This window comes from Sphaeramia orbicularis, chromosome 4 (genome assembly GCF_902148855.1).
Source record: "Sphaeramia orbicularis chromosome 4, fSphaOr1.1, whole genome shotgun sequence".
Taxonomy (NCBI): domain Eukaryota; kingdom Metazoa; phylum Chordata; class Actinopteri; order Kurtiformes; family Apogonidae; genus Sphaeramia; species Sphaeramia orbicularis.
This window is the reverse complement of record NC_043960.1, coordinates 49,531,494-49,550,134: the sequence shown is the minus strand read 5'-3', so window position 1 is coordinate 49,550,134 and position 18,641 is coordinate 49,531,494. Positions and strand designations below refer to the sequence as shown.

The window sequence follows — 18,641 nt, the reverse complement described above, 5'->3', positions numbered from 1 at the left end:
ACATTAATTGCCGTTGACATTTTAAAGAATGACTTACCAAACAATTTTATGTCATTACATATAAAATATAGACTAACTTTTTTTCCCAAAAGTCAACTCTCCCCAGCATAAAAACTACCACATCTAGAACCTATGGTTCCCCACAGGTCACATACTAGTATATCTATATTAGGGCTGGGTATCATGGCCAATTTCCTCAACTGATTCAATTTTGATTCATAAGGTTCTGAATCGACTGATCACAATTCAGTCTGATCAGATATCAATCCAAATCAGTATTAATTGATTGGTATCACTAAATTAATCTGAATCAAAGTACAATTTTGAGCTGTAACCTGATAATTTGACTACCACAGCCATGCAACACATCAATACTGGTATCAATATTGACATTAGAAGAGAAATAAATATAAAATTTCAGCAGCAAGTAGCTGAATTTGCCCCTTAATAATAAAAGGGACAGAAACATTGCCATGTTTCTACAGTGGCTCAGAACAGACTTCATCATCTTTATTGGGCCCGAGCCAAGTAACACCAGCACAGGGCCTATTGAGTCTGCAGTGGGTGCATCAAATTCACGGCAGTGAGACCTTTCCGAAAATGTACATGTCATGTACACAAACCGCATATTTACATCTGCTTAGAATGAATGGGAGTCAATGGGTGATGCCCAGTCGGAGTCATTTACCTTAAGGTGGCCTTACACTGTGCGAGTTTAGAGACGATTTCTCACTCGTGCGACTATTTCTGGGATCGGGCCCGATGTGCCTCTAATCGTGTGTCATGTTTCGTGCAGTGTACATGGGGTAAAGAGAAGCAATTAGCACCTCACGACCACCTCACGACCAGCAATTGTGTGTTCGCAAGGAAAACGGAGCTGTTTGAAATCCTGCTCGTGAGTGTACTGTACTGTCAAAGCAGTGCCACGAACCGATGTGCCTCAAATTCTCACACTGCATGCGCGAACACAGAAGTGGAAGTGTAAATTCACAGAAGCAACAGGGCGACACAGCGTGTGGTTTGGACTCAAGTAATAGAGGCTACACTCGTTGAACTGTGGCAGGCTCACCCATGTCTTTTCGATGTAACCTCACAAAACTATCATGATCGGAACAACCATGAGAAAAGTTGGTGTGACATTGCCGCTCAATTGCAACTGTCTGGTAAGTGGAAAGTTTGTTTACTAGCTAAATTGCTAATGTGTTGCCGTTTCTCTAGGCCCCATCCAAATACTCCGGCTAGTATACGGTTCAGTACGACAAATTACAGACACACACACACATATGTATATATATCCGAATTCATTACTGCTCATCTGCTTTTACGTCAAAGCCATAGGCACAGGCTTGTAAAATATGTGTACTGCGCATTCGGATGGGGCTTGTGTATTTGTGTGTGCTCATACGGTTGCTTGTGTTTGTGTATTTCTTGTCTTTGACCAGCAAACCGATATGCTTAGTCACTAATATGCATAATGACTGGTTAATATTACTTTTTCAGTGAATGAGGTGAAAACCCGTGTGGCATCACTCAGAACACAGTACGGGAAACTTCTGAAACCCAAGCCAAGCGGCCGTGGCCACAAACCACTGATTTCAAAACAGAAGTGGATACTACAGCATTTGGATTTTTTGAAGGGTCATGTCATTCACAGACCTACTGAATCCACTCTTAGAGTAAGTTCATTGCCAAGTTGTTTAAATGCACACACACACACACACACGCACACACACACACATACACACCATATTTCTGACGAAGTAAAGTCAAAGGCCAAGAGAATTGTCAGTTAAAATGTTTGTAGTAGAATAAATGCCACAAAGGAAATTAATAAACATTATAAATTTATCAGGCCTAGTGATTATACTGTGTTAAATGAGTATCTGACTAACACTGTACTGACATGCAAATCCCTTTTTTCCTCACTTTCCCTCTGTCTGTTTTCCAAAGTTTGACACACTGTCTGAGGAGGCAACAGAGGAGGGAGACAATGACCAGTCCAGTGTGGAAATGGAACCAGAAGTTTTAAGTTCTTCAAACAGCAGTAGTCCAGGCTCAGTGATACAGGAAGAGGGAAATACCTTGAACAATTCACAGGTCACTGAGTCCACAAGTCGCCCTGTCAAAAGACCTAGAGTGCACAGATTCAAAACCCAATCATCTGAGCAAACCATAGAGATGGCCAAACTTTCCCTGCTTCAACAAGTCCAGAACAGGCTCACATCATCTACCACTGACTCTGAGGAGTTGTTTGGCCAGCAGGTAGCCTCTGAGTTAAGGAATGTAAAAGATAAAACACTACATTTAAGGCTTAGGAGGAATATCATGAATATGATTTATGATGCACAGGAGGCCCAGCAGGCTGGCCATTCTCAAAATGCAGGTCCGCTGCCTGGGCATATGTTGCATCCCATGCACCCTTATCCGGCCCATCCACCCCCTCAAGACTACCAGGCCCCATCAACCCAGACAATGACATTCGTAAACTTATTGAACTCTGAATAGCAGGGTATGCTTAAACCAAAATGTGTACTTCCTGCTTTTTACTCAGGCTGAAAACCTATAGTTTTTGCACTACTTCATGTCATTGTTCTTTGTGACACTGACAGAATTACTGCCATTTACCTTAATGTCGCAGTCTGTTCCAGACTTGTTTGCACATTTCTTAATGTAAATATTGTGGTGTACACGTACATATTATGCACTAGTTCATTTCATTGTTCTCAGTGACACTGACAGAGAGTTACTGGCATTTACCTCAATGTTGCAGTCTGTTGCAGACTTGTTTCCACATTTTTTAATTTAAATATTGTTTTGTACATGTAAGTACTCTGTTATTTATGACATTGTAAAAAAAAAAAAAAAAAAAAACAAAAAAAAAAAAACACTTTAATTTTCCAGAGGTAGATTTATTTTTGTGAATACAAACATTTTTGTATTACTTGCAACTTACAGGTGCTATGCAACATGTTACAGAGAAGTGTTATTCTTAATAAAGAAAAAAACAAAACATTTCTTTATGTTAAAGTTTCATTAAAAAAAAAAAAACTCAAAAAAATGTAATACTAATTAAAACTGTATATATATGGATATAAATCCATCACCCCAATGCTCTACATCACAGGTGTCAAACATGCAGCCCGGGAGCAAAATCCGCCCGCCAAAGGGCCCAGTCCGGCCCTTGGGATGAATTAGTGAAATGCGAAAATTACACTAAGATATTAAATATTTTAGTTCAGGTTCCACATTCAGACCAATTTAATCTCAGGTGGACAGGACCAGTAAAATACTATCATAATAACATATAAATAATGACAACTCCTAATGTTTCTCTTTGTAAATGTAAATATTTTCATGTATTTACACTAGAAGTATAATTTCGTAAAAAGTGTGAATAACCCGAACAAATATGAACAACCTGAAATGTCATAAGAGAAGAACAATTTTAACAATATTCTGCCTGTTACTAAATGTTTTCTGTGTGTGTAGATCCACTGTGATCTGTAAGTTATAATGAACGTGTAAATGATAAACTGAGGCAGAATATTGTTAAAATTACACTTTTTTCAGTTTGTTCACGTTATTCACATCTTCTGAAACGATACTTTGTAGATATAAACCTTTTCATGATGTAAATTTAATCTTTTCGCTCCAAAACATAGAGAAAAGTTTGGAGTTGACATTATTTATATATTATTATGTTATTATTTTACTGGTTCGGCCCACTGCAGATGTAATGTAGCTGAATGTGGAACTGAACTAAAATGAGTTTGACATGCCTTCTCTATATTTATGCTTGTTTGTTTCTTTTTTAATATGTAGGTGTTTTGTTTTGTTGTCTTTTTTATATGTGTGTGTTTTGTATCTTGTATTTAACTGAAATAAACATTCATTCATTCATTCTATAACGTCAACTGTTATGAATAGTACTACCTACACCATGTGTTCTTGCCACGACGCACTCCCTGCGGGAGACACAAAGTATTGGCAAAGGGTGTTGCGTTGCTTCTTTGCCTCCACTGAGGGATTCCTTGCTTGGCACATTGTAATTGACTGAAGCGCTCCCTCCCTTCTCCACGCTCCCTCCACCAGCTGATAGTTCATGTCCTCGGAATCAACATAGCCAAGTGGAACGTAGGCCTCTGATCTCTGGTTCCGAAGGAAATTGTGGAGACAGAGACAGGGAAAAACAATGGTGACCACCTTGTCAGGATCTAAGCAAATTGTTGTCCGGAATACCCGGAATCGATATGCCAAAATTCCAAAAGCATTTTCCACAATGCGCCGTGCTCTGGAGAGTCGATAGTTGTAGATCTTTTGTTTTGAGTTTAGGTTTCTAAAGGGGAATGGCTTCATAAGATCAGGACGAAGGGGATACGCATCATCACCAATAAACATGTAAGGCATGATGGTATCAGTGCCTGGCAGGGTATCATCAGGTGGAAAGTGCAGCATTCCATTGTCCATTGCATGTCTCAGGTCGGAATGGGAGAAAACTCCAGCTTCTGAGACCCTCCCCTGTGTACCCGCACTTGCATACACAAACTTGTAATTGGCATCAACTACAGCCATAAGTATGATGGAAAACCTGGACTTATAATTATAAAACATACTTCCACTATTTGCAGGGGGTTGAATGAAGATATGTTTCCCATCTACAGCGCCCAAGCAGTGTGGAAACTGCCATTTGTCAGTGAAGTCTCTTGCAATGGCCTTCCACTCTGCCTCTGTCGATGGTGTCTATGGAAGACACGTACAAGGTGCTACATCAAATGATTTTCCGATAAATAAGTGGTTTCCTCACTAACACAATGACAACCAATCAGTTAAGGAAGATGAATGTATTATACACATATGTTATATGTTCTTTTATATTCATACATATTGTATGAAATTTACCTGCAAGTTATCTTCTCAAAGTACAGAGGTCAGGGCTGAACATGTTTCCATCACAATCTGGCTCAAGGTAGTGCTTCCAATCCTATACTGGAAACTTAACAAATTGAAGGTTTCAGCTGCAACAAAAAATGTCAAAATGTCTTAAATGTTGTTGGGTGGATTAAGATTGTTAATGTGTGGCATCGTGGACAAGGCTGGATATTATAAGACAGATTTTAGTTGATGGGTAAGAGGAAACTAGAATGTAGAGATAATATGCATTTAAACAGGCAAGGGTCATGTAAGCAGTTGGACAACCTGGGTGAACTGTTGTGTGAATTGATAGATATATGACCTCGCCACATGTCCATCTTCCTATAGCTTAAAAGGGAGCTTTACTGACATGTAAATTATATTTGAACAATTACCTGTTGCCAAAAATCTTAAGGTAACCGACGGCCTCTCCCTGGGGCTGATGGCCTTTCTCAAGTGTGTATCCCTCTTGAGAATGAGAGGGAACACCTTCTCCAGGAGGTAATTGAATTCCTCCACTGACATGCGGAGGAGATCTCGAAAACCCTTCATGTCGTCCACCTATTTCACACATAATACTTGAATGAATGAATGAATGAATTTATCTTTGGTTTTACATCAATCATTGTACTCAGTACATCAATCGTAATAAACATAAAAACCAAAAAAGGAATAGGCTAGAAGCAAAAACATATTTTTTGCCTATCCTTTTAAACTAATACAGTGCTTACATCAACTTAAATGTGTACAGCATCGAGCATTCACACCATAATAACAAATAAAACATATTTTTAAAAAATCAACAACAAAAACACATCTACCATCTCAATTCAATACTTCTGAATAATTTAAACTTAAAGTACTTTTTTTTTTTTGTTTGTTTAAGCTTTGCCAAAGGAGTGGATAACTTAAGTGCATCATAAGGTCCATTCCATAATTTCACACCCACAATCCCAGTTCATCTAGACTTAACATTTGTCCTCACTTTAATCCACTACACATATGAAAATCTGAAATTCTAATTACTCTGAAACCACGACTTGTCTTTGAGACAATGCTATTTTTATCCTTTATGTTCCATATACCCATTTAGAAACAATTCTTTATACCTCATACATATTAACACAGCAATGAGGTTGGATTGAACAGGTTGAAGCCAATTGGTGGTAGATACTTTGGAGCTGTAGAATATACACAAGACTGAAATATAACCACCGTGCATCTGGGGGTCGAAATATCATTCATCTGAGTTCATAGGAGTCTAAATAACATTATTTGGAGTAAAAAAAAAAAAACATTCACAGAAGTTCTTTTGAGTTTTTCGTCGGACAGCTGTCAACTAGTAAACGTATTTTAGGATCAAATGTGACATGGCAAAATGTTTGTGCAAACCAAAGCATGGTTGCTACTTCTAAGCTCACAGTAAGTAGCTGGCTATTGTCCTAGTGCAATTTAGCTTTTGCAGCTTACCTCTAGTTTCCATTGTAGGACTGAACGCCCATAGTGTCCACGTCTGGCCAACCAATTCCTGCACCAAACACGTTGTCGTTGTTTCTTTTTTTTTGATTCCCCGCAGATAAAAGCACATATTGCCAAAGCAGCTCGTTGGTTTTTGCTTAGCACAACCATTTCGTGGCTCATGCACATACACCATCGTCTGTAAACTTCCGGATTCCTTGGTATTTTACGTCGTATTTCCGGATAAAACACTCGAACGTGTCATGCGTCCTCTGATGTATGGTCGTACAGTGTGAGCAGTCAGGTCGCGTATGAGCATCAGTTCGTACAGTGTGAGAACATGAATCGTGAGTCTGACTTTACGAATGATTCGCACAGTTTGAGATGAAGCTGCGTGCAACGATTGAAATAATCGCACACTGTATGGCCGCCTTTAGTGTAAGTGCACGGCAGAGGACACTGGACCACACGGTGACGTGGGGGACCTTGACATCTTTCAAATAATGCCAAATACGTGGTTGCCATGGAAACAGATATATTGTTCTTGCTCAGACTTTTTTTTTTTTTAATTAATTAATTTATTTATTATTTTTAGGCCCAAGCCCAGTACTGCCGGTGCAGGGCCTATTGAGTCTGCAGTGGGTGCATGGGGACAAAATCACCAGTGACGCTGTTGCCTTTCACTACTCTTACTCATATTCACATTCACGGAAGTGAGACCTTTCCGAACACAGACATGTCACGTACACAAACTGCATTTTTATATCTGCTTGGAATGAATGGGAGTCAATGGCCCCATTCATCAGAAAACATTAAAATTTGGTGCTAAAGCACACCTGCTGAACAATGGACATACTTGTACTGGATGTGCCTGTGGCGAGGGCCTTTCAATGCCGCTTGCGGCATTATTTTTTTTTTTTTCATTAGGCCCGAGCCAAGTAAAGCCGGCGCAGGGCCTATTGAGTCTACAGTGGGCGCATGGGGACGAAATCGCCAGTGACGCGGTCGCCTTTCGCCACTCTCACACATATTCAAATTCACGGCACTGAGACCTTTCCGAAGATGTATATGACATGTGCACAAATCGCATATTTACACCTGCTCTGAATGAATGGGAGTCAATGGGACACGCCCACTTGGGGTAAGTCACGTGTGTGTAAGTGCACGACACGTGACATCTGACCCCACAGACATGTGGGGGACCTCGAGAGTTTTCAAATAAAGTCAAATACGTGGTTACCACGGAAACGGCTATATTGTTCTTGCTCAGATTATTAGGCCCGAGCCGAGTAAAGCTGGCACAGGGCCTATTGAGTCTGCAGTGGGGCGCATGGGGACGAAATCGCCAGTGACGCGGTCGCCTTTCGCCACTGTCGCCACTCTCACACATATTCACATTCACGGCACTGAGACCTTTCCGACAATGTATATGACATGTGCACAAATCACATATTTACACCTGCTCAGAATGAATGGGAGTCAATGGGAATCGCCCACTCGGGGTCAGTCACGTGTGTGTAAGTGCACGACATGTGACATCTTACCCCACAGACATGTGGGGGACCTCGAGGGCTTTCAAATAAAGTCAAATACGTGGTTACCACGGAAACGGCTATATTGTTCTTGCTCAGATTATTATTATTTTTATTTTTTAGGCCCGAGCCGAGTAAAGCCGGCGCAGGGCCTATTGAGTCTGCAGTGGGCGCATGGGGACGAAATCGCCAGTGACGCGGTCGCCTTTCGGCACTGTTGCCACTCTCACACATATTCCCATTCACGGCACTGAGACCTTTCCGAAGATGTATATGACATGTGCACAAATCGCATATTTACACCTGCTCTGAATGAATGGGAGTCAATGGGACATGCCCCGTCAGGGTCAGTCACGTGTGTGTAAGTGCACGACACGTGACCTCTGACCCCACAGACATGTGGGGGACCTCGAGAGCTTTCAAATAAGGCCAAATATGTGGTTGCCATAGAAACGGCTATATTGTTCTTGCTCAGATTATTATTAGGCCCGAGCAGAGTAAAGCCGGCGCAGGGCCTATTGAGTCTGCAGTGGGCGCATGGGGACGAAATCGCCAGTGACGCGGTTGCCTTTCGCCACTGTCGCCACTCTCACACATATTCACATTCACGGCACTGAGACCTTTCCGAAGATGTATATGACATGTGCACAAATCGCATATTTACACCTGCTCTGAATGAATGGGAGTCAATGGGACACGCCCACTCAGGGTAAGTCACATGTGTGTAAGTGCACGAAACGTGACATCTGACCCCACAGACATGTGGGGGACCTCGAGAGTTTTCAAATAAAGTCAAATACGTGGTTACCACGGAAACGGCTATATTGTTCTTGCTCAGATTATTAGGCCCAAGTCGAGTAAAGCCGGCGCAGGGCCTATTGAGTCTGCAGTGGGCGCATGGGGACGAAATCGCCAGTGACGCGGTCGCCTTTCGCCACTGTCGCCACTCTCACACACATTCACGGCACTGAGACCTTTCCGAAGATGTACATGACATGTGCACAAATCGCATATTTACACCTGCTCAGAATCAATGGCAGTCAATGGGACACGCCCACTTGGGGTCAGTCATGTGGGTGTAAGTGCACGACATGTGACATCTGACCCCAGAGACATGTGGGGGACCTCAACAGCTTTCAAATAAGGCCAAATATGTGGTTGCCATAGAAACGGCTATATTGTTCTTGCTCAGATTATTAGGCCCGAGCCGAGTAAAGCCGGCGCAGGGCCTATTGAGTCTGCAGTGGGCGCATGGGGACAAAATCGCCAGTGACGCGGTCGCCTTTCACTACTGTCGCCACTCTCACACATATTCACATTCACGGCACTGAGACCTTTCCGAAGATGTACATAACGTGTACAAGTCGCATATTTACACCTGCTCAGAATGAATGGCAGTCAATGGGACACGCCCACTCGGGGTCAGTCACGTGGGTGAAAGTGCACGACACGTGACATCTGACCCCACAGACATGTGGGGGACCTCCAGAGCTTTCAAATAAGGCCAAATACGTGGTTGCCATAGAAACGGCTATATTGTTCTTGCTCAGATTATTATTAGGCCCGAGCCGAGTAAAGCCGGCGCAGGGCCTATTGAGTCTGCAGTGGGTGCATGGGGACGAAATCGCCAGTGACGCGGTCGCCTTTCGCCACTGTCGCCACTCTCACACATATTCACATTCACGGCACTGAGACCTTTCCGACGATGTATATGACGTGCACAAATCGCATATTTACACCTGCTCAGAATGAATGGGAGTCAATGGGACACGCGCAGTCGGGGTCAGTCACGTGTGTGTAAGTGCACGACACGTGACATCTGACCCCACAGACATGTGGGGGAGCTCGAGAGCTTTCAAATCAGGCCAAATACGTGGTTGCCATAGAAACGGCTATATTGTTCTTGCTCAGATTATTATTATTTTTTTATTTTTTTTTTTTGTCTTATTTTTCTTTCTCCTGCGCTTTGAGCTCAATTTTGACCCTCTGAACATTTACGAAAACTCACCAAATTTTGCCTAAAATTCAGAAGTGCGAGAAACTGAATTTACATGTAGATTTCGTAGATTTCGGTAAAGAAATGTTGCGGCAGCGCCCCCTTGAAAAGCGGAAATGCATTGCGCCAATGGGAGCGCATCCAACATAAAGTTTTTCGTAGAGCCACGAAAATCGGTACACAGATTCATCATGAGGAGACAAACAAAAAATATTATTATGGCCACGCCCCTAAACGAACCCTTTGTCGGCCATATTGGATTGAATTTTCCAAAATGCTGAGTCAGCATTTTCGCTAACATTGTGTTTTAACTATCTCCTACTAAACCGTTTGGCCAAATGAGCTCAAAATGGGTGTACAGTATCTAGAGAAGTGGGGCATCAAAAGTTAGCCGAATTTTTGGAATTGGCATCACCGCTTTTGTGTGACGAGGTTTCAAAGTTTGCGAAGTTTTTTCGAAAATTTACCATCACAAGAATTGCTTCAGCTTACACATACAAACACCGATTTGGCTGAAATTTGACTCAGACGTCCATCTCCAAGGCCTACACCCATTTATTGAAATAAATTGAAATTTTGCACTATAGCGCCCCCTACAAATGTAGATTTACAAAAATGACATCAGTTTGGACATACAAACACCGATTTGGCTCAAATTTGACTCAGACATCGGTCTCCCAGGCCTACACGTACTTGTCAAAAGAAACTGAAATTTTGCACTATAGCGCCCCCTACAAAAATTTTTAATATTTTTTTATTAAAATTGCTTCAGTTCGGACATACGAACACCGATTTGGCTCAAATTTCACTCAGATGTCCATCTCCTAGTCCTACACCCATTTATCAGAAAATTTGAAATTCGGTGCCATAGCGCCCCCTACAATTTTACCTATACGAACATTACTTCATATTAGACATGCGAACACCAATTTGGCTCAAATTTGAATCAGTTGTCAATCTCCCAGGCCTACACCCATTGATCAAAAGAAAATGCCACTTCGCTCAGTAGCGCCCCCTACAAATTTACCTTCACGAAAATTGCATTAATTCGGACATATGAACACCGATTTGGCTCAAATTTTACTCAGTGGTACATCTCGCAGGCCTACCCCCATTCAACAGAAGAAATTTAAATTTAGCTGCATAGTGCCCCCCTACAGATTTACTTACATAAAAATTTCTTTAGTTTGGACATACGAAAAAAGATCTGCCTCAAATTTGAATGAGTTGTCAATCTCCCAGACCTACACAAATTCATCAGAAGACACTGAAATTTGGTGCTAGAGCGCCACCTGCTGAACGATTGACATACTTCCACTGGACGTGCTTGTGGCGAGGGCCTTTAGACGCCGCTTGCGGCTTTAATTATTTTTATTTTTTTTTTTTTTATTTTATTGTCTTATTTTTCTTTCTCCTGCGCTTTGAGCTCAATTTTGACCCCCTGAACATTTACGAAAACTCACCAAATTTTGCCCAAAATTCAGAAATGTGCAAAATTGAATTTACATATAGGTTTCGTAGATGTCGGTAAAGAAATGTTGCTGCAGCGCCCCCTTGAAAAGTGGAAATGCATTACGTCAATGGGAGCACGTCCAACACAAAGTTTGTCATAGAGCCACGAAAATCGGGACACAGATTCATCATGAGGAGACAAACAAAAAATATTATTGGGGCCACGCCCCTAAACCAACCGGAAGTCGGCCATATTGGATTTAAATTTCCAAAATGCTGAGTCTGCGTTTTCGCTGACGTCGTATTTTAACTGTCTCCTCCTTGGCCGTTTTGCCAAATGAGCTCAAAATCGGTGTACTGTATCTAGAGAAGTGGGGCATCAAAAGTTAGCCGAATTTTGGGGATTGGTGTCACCATTTTTGTGTGACAACGTCGCAAACTTTGCAAAGTTTCTTTGCGAATTTACCATTACAAAAATTGCTTCAGCTTAGACATATGAACACCGATTTGGCTAAAATTTGACTCAGACGTCCATCTCCCAGGCCTACACCCATTTATTAAAAGAAATTGAAATTTCGCACTATAGCGCCCCCTACAAATGTACATTTACAAAAATGACACCAGTTCGGACATACGAACACCGATTTGGCTCAAATTCGACTCAAACATCTGTCTCCCAGGCCTACACCTATTTGTCAAAAGAAACTGAAATTTCGCACTACAGTGCCCCCTACAAGTTTTTATTTAATTTTTTTATTAAAATTGCTTCAGTTCGGACATACGAACACCAATTTGGCTCAAATTTGACTCAGACATCTATCTCTAAGGCCTACACCCATTTATCAGAAAAATTTGAAATTTGAAGCTATAGCGCCCTCTACAATTTTACCTTTACGAAAATTACTTCACTTCAGACATACGAACACCAACTTTGCTCAAATTTGAATCAGTTGCTAATCTCCCAGGCCTACACCCATTCATCAAAAGAAATCGCCATTTCGCTCACTAGCGACCCCTACTAATTCACCTTCATGAAAATTGCATCACCTCGGACATATGAACACCGATTTGGCTCAAATTTGACTCAGTGGTACATCTTGCAGGCCTTCACCCATTCAAAGGAAGAAATTCAATTTTAGCTGCATAGCGCCCCCTACAGATTTATTAATACAAAAATTTCCTTAGTTCGGACATACGAGCAATGATTTCCCTAAAATTTGAATCAGTTGTCAATCTCCCAGGCCTACACCCATTCATCAGAAGACACTGAAATTTGGTGCTAGAGCGCCACCTGCTGAACAATGGCATACTTCTACTGGACGTGCCCTTGGCGAAGGCCTTTAGATGCCGCTTGCGGCTTTAATTATTATTATTTTTTTTTTTTTTGTCTTATTTTTCTTTCTCCTGCGCTTTGAGCTCAATTTTGACCCCCTGAACATTTATGAAAACTCACCAAAGTTTGCCTAAAATTCAGAAATGTGCAAAATTGAATTTACATATATGTTTCGTAGATGTCGGTAAAGAAATGTTGCTGCAGTGCCCCCTTGAAAAGTGGAAATGCATTGCGCCAATGGGAGCACGTCCAACGTAAAGTTTGTCATAGAGCCACGAAAATCGGTACACAGATTCATCATGAGGAGACAAAAAAAAATATTATTGTGGCCACGCCCCTAAACTAACCCGAAGTTGGCCATATTGGATTGAAATTTCCAAAATGCTGAGTCAGCGTTTTCGCTGACGTCGTATTTTAACTATCTCCTACTAAGCCGTTAGGCCAAATGAGCTCAAAATCGGCGTACAATATCTAGAGAAGTGGGGCATCAAAAGTTAGCCGACTTTTTTGAATCGGCATCACCATTTTTGTGTGACGAGGTTGCAAACTTTGCGAAGTTTTGTCGAAAATTTACCGTCACAAAAATAACTTCAGCTTAGACATACAAACACCGATTTGGCTGAAATTTGACTCAGACGTCTATCTCCCAGGCCTACACCCATTTATTAAAAGAAATTGAAATTTCACTCTATAGCGCCCCCTACAAATGTACATTTACAAAAATGATATCAGTTCGGACATACGAACCCCGATTTGGCTCAAATTTGACTCAGAAATCTGTCTCCCATGCCTACACCGATTTGTGAAAACAAACTGAAATTTTGCACTACAGTGCCCCCTACAAAAATTTTAAATATTATTTTATTAAAATTGCGTCAGTTCGGACATACAAACACCGATTTGGCTCAAATTTGACTCAGACGTCTATCTCCCAGGTCTACACCCATTTATCAGAAAAATTTGAAATTTGGTGCCATAGCACCCCCTACAATTTTACCTTTACGAAAATTACTTCACGTTAGACATACGAACACCAATTTGGCTCAAATTTGAATCAATTGTCAATCTCCCAGGCCTACACCCATTTATCAAAAGAAATTACTATTTCGCTCAGTAGCGCCCCCTAAAAATTTACCTTCATGAAAATTGCATTACTTCGGACATACGAACACCGATTTGGCTCAAATTTGACTCAGTGGTACATCTCGCTGCCTACACCCATTCAATGGAAGAAACTGAATTTTGGCTCCATAGCGCCCCCTACAGATTTATTTATACAAAAAAAATTTTCCGTTCGGACATACGAACACTGATTTGTCTCAAATTTGAGTCAATTGTCAATCTCCCAGGCCTACACCCATTAATCAGAGGACACAAAATTTGGGGCTAGAGTGCCACCTGCTGAACGATGGACATACTTCTACTGAACGTGCCCGTGGCGAGGGCCTTTAGATGCCGCTTGCGGCTTTAATTAGGCCCGAGCCAAGTAAAGCCGGCGCAGGGCCTATTGAGTCTGCAGTGGGCGCATGGGGATGAAATCGCCAGTGACGCGGTCGCCTTTCTCCACTGTCGCCACTCTCACAAATATTCATATTCATGGCACTGAGACCTTTCCGAAGATGTACATGACATGTGCACAAGTCGCATATTTACACCTGCTCAGAATGAATGGGAGTCAATGGGACACGCCCACTCGGGGTCAGTCATGTGTGTGTAAGTGTGTGGGGGACCTCGAGAGCTTTCACATAAGGCCAAATATGTGGTTGCCATAGAAACGGCTATATTGTTCTTGCTCAGATTCTTATTATTTTTCTTTAATTATTATTTTTTTAATTTATTTTTCTTCTCCTGCTCTTTGAGCTCAAATTTGACCCCCTGAACATTTACGAAAACTCACCAAAGTTGCCAAAATTCAGAAGTGCGAGAAATTTAATTTCCATATAGGTTTCGTAGATGTCGGTAAAGAAATGTTGCCGCAGCGCCCCCTTGAAAAGTGGAAATGCATTACGCCAATGGGAGCATGTCCAACGTACAGTTTTTTGTAGAGCCACGAAAATCGGTACACAGATTCATCATGAGGAGACAAACAAAAAATATTATTATGGCCACACTCCAAAACCAACCCTTAGTCGGCCATATTGGATTGAAATGTCCAAAATGCTGAGTCTACGTTTTCGCTGACGTCGTATTTTAACTATCTCCACCTTGGCCATTTGGCCAAATGAGCTCAAAATCGGTGTACAGTATCTAGAGGTGCATCAAAAGTTAGCCGACTTTTTTTGATTGGTGTCACTGTTTTTGTGTGACGACGTCACAAACTTTGCAAAGTTTCTTTGTGAATTTACCATTACAAAAATTGCTTCAGCTCAGACATACGAACACCGATTTGGCTCAAATTTGACTCAGACGTCCATCTCCCAGGCCTACACCCATTTATTGAAAGAAATTGAAATTTTGCACTATAGCGCCCCCTACAAATGTACATTTACAAAAATGACATCAGTTCGGACATACGAATACTGATTTGGCTCAAATTTGACTCAGACATCTGTCTCCCAGGCCTACACCTATTTGTCAAAAGAACTGAAATTTTGCACTACAGCACCCCCTATAAGTTTTTAAAAAAAAATTTTTATTAAAATTGCTTCAGTTCGGACATACGAACACCAATTTGGCTCAAATTTGACTCAGACGTCTATCTCTCAGGCCTACACCCATTTATCAGAAAAAAATTAAATTTGGAGCTATAGCGCCCCCTACAATTTTACCTTTACAAAAATTACATCACTTCAGACATACGAACACCAATCTGGCTCAAATTTGAATCAATTTTCAATCTCCCAGGCCTACACCCATTTATCAAAAGAAATTGCCGTTTCGCTGGATAGCGCCCCCTAAAAATTTACCGTCACGAAAATTGCATTAATTTGGACATACGAACACTGATTTGGCTCAAATTTGAATCAGTTGTCAATCTCCCAGGCCTACACCCACTCATCAGAAGTTATTGAAATTTGGTGCTAGAGCGCCACCTGCTGAACGATGGACATACTTCTACTGGACGTGCCCGTGGCGAGGGCCTTTAGATGCCGCTTGCGGCTTTAATTTTGTCTTATTTTTCCTTCTCCTGCGCTTTGAGCTCAAATTTGACCCCCTGAACATTTACAAAAACTCACCAAATTTTGCACAAAATTCAGAAGTGCAAGAAATTGAATCTACATATAGGTTTCGTAGATGTCGGTAAAGAAATGTTGCGGCAGCGCCCCCTTGAAAAGTGGAAATGCATTACGCCAATGGGAGCACGTCCAACATAAAGTTGGTCGTAGAGCCACGAAAGTCAGTACACAGATTCATCATGAGGAGACAAACAAAAAATATTAGTATGGCCATGCCCCTAAACCAACCCTTAGTCGGCCATATTGGATTGAAATTTCCAAAATGCTGAGTCAGCGTTTTCGCTGACGTATTTTTACTATCTCCTTTTTGGCCATTTGGCCAAATGAGCTCAAAATCGGTGTACAGTATCTAGAGAAGTGGGGCATCAAAAGTTAGCCGAATTTTTTGAATCGGTGTCACCGTTTTTGTGCGACGAGGTTGCAAACTTTGCAAAGTTTTTTCGAAAATGTACCATCACAAAAATTGCTTCAGCTCAGACATACAAACACCGATTTGGCTTAAATTTCCATCAGACGTCTATCTCCCAGGCCTACACCCATTTATTGAAAGAAATTGAAATTTCGCACTATAGCGCCCCCTACAAATGTACATTTACAAAAATGACATTAGGTCGGACATACGAACACCGATTTGGCTCAAATTTGACTCAGACATCTGTCTCCCAGGCCTCCACCTATTTTTTGGAAGAAAGTGAAATTTTGCGCTACAGTGCCCCCTACAAGTTTTTTTTTTTTTAATTAAAATTGCTTCAGTTTGGACATACGAACCCCAATTTGGCTCAAATTTCACTCAGATGTCTATCTCTAAGGCCTACACCCATATATCAGAAAAAATTGAAATTTGGAGGTATGGCGCCCCCTACAATTTTACCTTTACGAAAATTACTTTACTTCAGACATACGAACACCAATTTGGCTCAAATTTGAATCAGTTTTCAATCTCCCAGGCCTACACCCATTTATCAAAAGAAAATTCCATTTCATGTAATAGCGCCCCCTACAAATTTACCTTCACGAAAATTGCATCAGTTCGGACATACGAACACCGATTTGGCTCAAATTTGACTCAGTGGTACATCTCGCAGGCCTACACCCTTTCCATCCATCCATCCATCCATTCTCTTCCGCTTATCCGGGGCCGGGTTGCGGGGGTAACGGTCTAAGCAGGGATGCCCAGACTTCCCTCTCCCCAGACACCTCCTCCAGCTCTTCCGGGGGGATCCCGAGGCGTTCCCAGGCCAGCCGAGAGACATAGTCTCTCCAGCGTGTCCTGGGTCTTCCCCGAGGTCTCCTCCCGGTGGGACATGCCCGGAACACCTCCCCAGGGAGGCGTCCAGGAGGCATCTGAAACAGATGCCTGAGCCACCTCAGCTTGCCCCTCTCGACGCGGAGGAGCAGCGGCTCTACTCCGAGCTCCTCCCTGGTGACTGAGCTCCTCACCCTATCCCTAAGGGTGCGCCCAGCCACCCGACGGAGGAAACTCATTTCGACCGCTTGTATCCGGGATCTTGTCCTTTCGGTCTTGACCCAAAGCTCATGACCATAGGTGAGGGTAGGAACGTAGATTTACCGGTAAATCGAGAGCTTCGCCTCTCGGCTCAGCTCCTTCTTTACCACAACTGACCGGTACAGCGACTGCATCACTGCAGACGCTGCACCGATCCGTCTGTCAATCTCACACTCCATCCTTCCCTCACTCGTGAACAAGACCCCGAGATACTTAAACTCCTCCACTTGGGGCAAAGACTCCCCACCGACCCGGAGAGGGCAAACCACCTTTTTCCGGTCGAGAACCATGGCCTCGGATTTGGAGGTGCTGATCCTCATCCCGCTCGCTTCACACTCGGCTGCAAACCGCCCCAGTGCACGCTGAAGGTCCAGGTTCGATGAGGCCAACAGGACAACATCATCTGCAAAAAGCAGAGATGAAATACTGCGGTCCCCATACCGGACCCCCTCCGGCCCTCGGCTGCGCCTAGAAATTCTGTCCATAAAAATTATGAACAGAACCGGTGACAAAGGGCAGCCCTGCCGGAGTCCAACATGCACCTGGAACAGGTCTGACTTACTGCCGGCAATGCGAACCAGGCTCCTGCTTCGGTCATACAAGGACACAAGATACAAGAACGTGACGTCGCCCGGTACGGCGCAGCCGGGGCCCCACCCTGGAGCCAGGCCTGGGGCTGGGGCTCGTATGCGAGCGCCTGGTGGTCGGGCCTATGCCCACGGGGTCCGGCCGGGCCCAGCCCGAAAGAGCGACGTGGGCCCACCCTCTGATGGACTCACCACCCATCGAGGGAATCATAGGGGCCGGGTGCAGTGTGGATTGGGTGACAGTCGAAGGCAGGGAGCCCGACAACCCGATCTCCGGACACGGAGTCTAGCTCTTGGGACATGGAATGTCACTTCGCTGGGGGGGAAGGAGCCAGAGCTCGTGAGGGAGGTTGAGAGATACCGTCTAGATATAGTCGGGCTCACCTCCACACATAGCTTGGGCTCTGGAACCCAACCCCTCGAAAGGGGCTGGACTCTCCACTTCTCTGGCGTTGCCCGCGGTGAGAGGCGGCGGGCTGGTGTGGGCTTACTCATAGCCCTCAGCTCAGCCGCCATGTGTTGGAGTTCACCCCGGTGAACGAGAGGGGTCGCGTCCTACGCCTTCGGGTCGGGGACAGGTGCCTCACTGTTGTTTCGGCCTACGGGCCGAACAGCAGTGCAGAGTACCCGGCCTTCTTGGAGTCTCTGGGAGGGGTGCTGGATGGTGCTCCGACTGGGGACTCCATTGT

General features: G+C 43.2%; 2 protein-coding genes across 3 annotated transcripts in view; both read right to left on the bottom strand.

Moving 5' to 3' along the window:
* The window catches only part of insrb (insulin receptor b), a 350,554-nt gene that overhangs the window by 286,561 nt on the left and 45,352 nt on the right, over window positions 1–18,641 (bottom strand). The gene's annotated exons all lie outside the window — the stretch shown is intronic.
* On the bottom strand, window positions 3,811–5,552 carry LOC115417907 (protein ALP1-like). 2 transcript variants are annotated; one of them, XR_003935215.1, is made up of 3 exons: window positions 5,307–5,552; window positions 4,900–5,015; window positions 3,811–4,740 (listed from the first exon to the last, which is right to left on the bottom strand). XR_003935215.1 is itself a non-coding variant. In XM_030132124.1 (2 exons), exon 2 carries the CDS (start codon window positions 4,609–4,611, stop codon window positions 3,934–3,936), a length of 678 nt encoding a protein of 225 aa, XP_029987984.1. In that variant the 5' UTR covers window positions 4,612–5,015; window positions 5,307–5,552; the 3' UTR covers window positions 3,811–3,933. The 2 variants fall into 2 exon arrangements, 1 of the variants encoding a protein (XP_029987984.1); XM_030132124.1 differs by having other exon boundaries at window positions 3,811–5,015.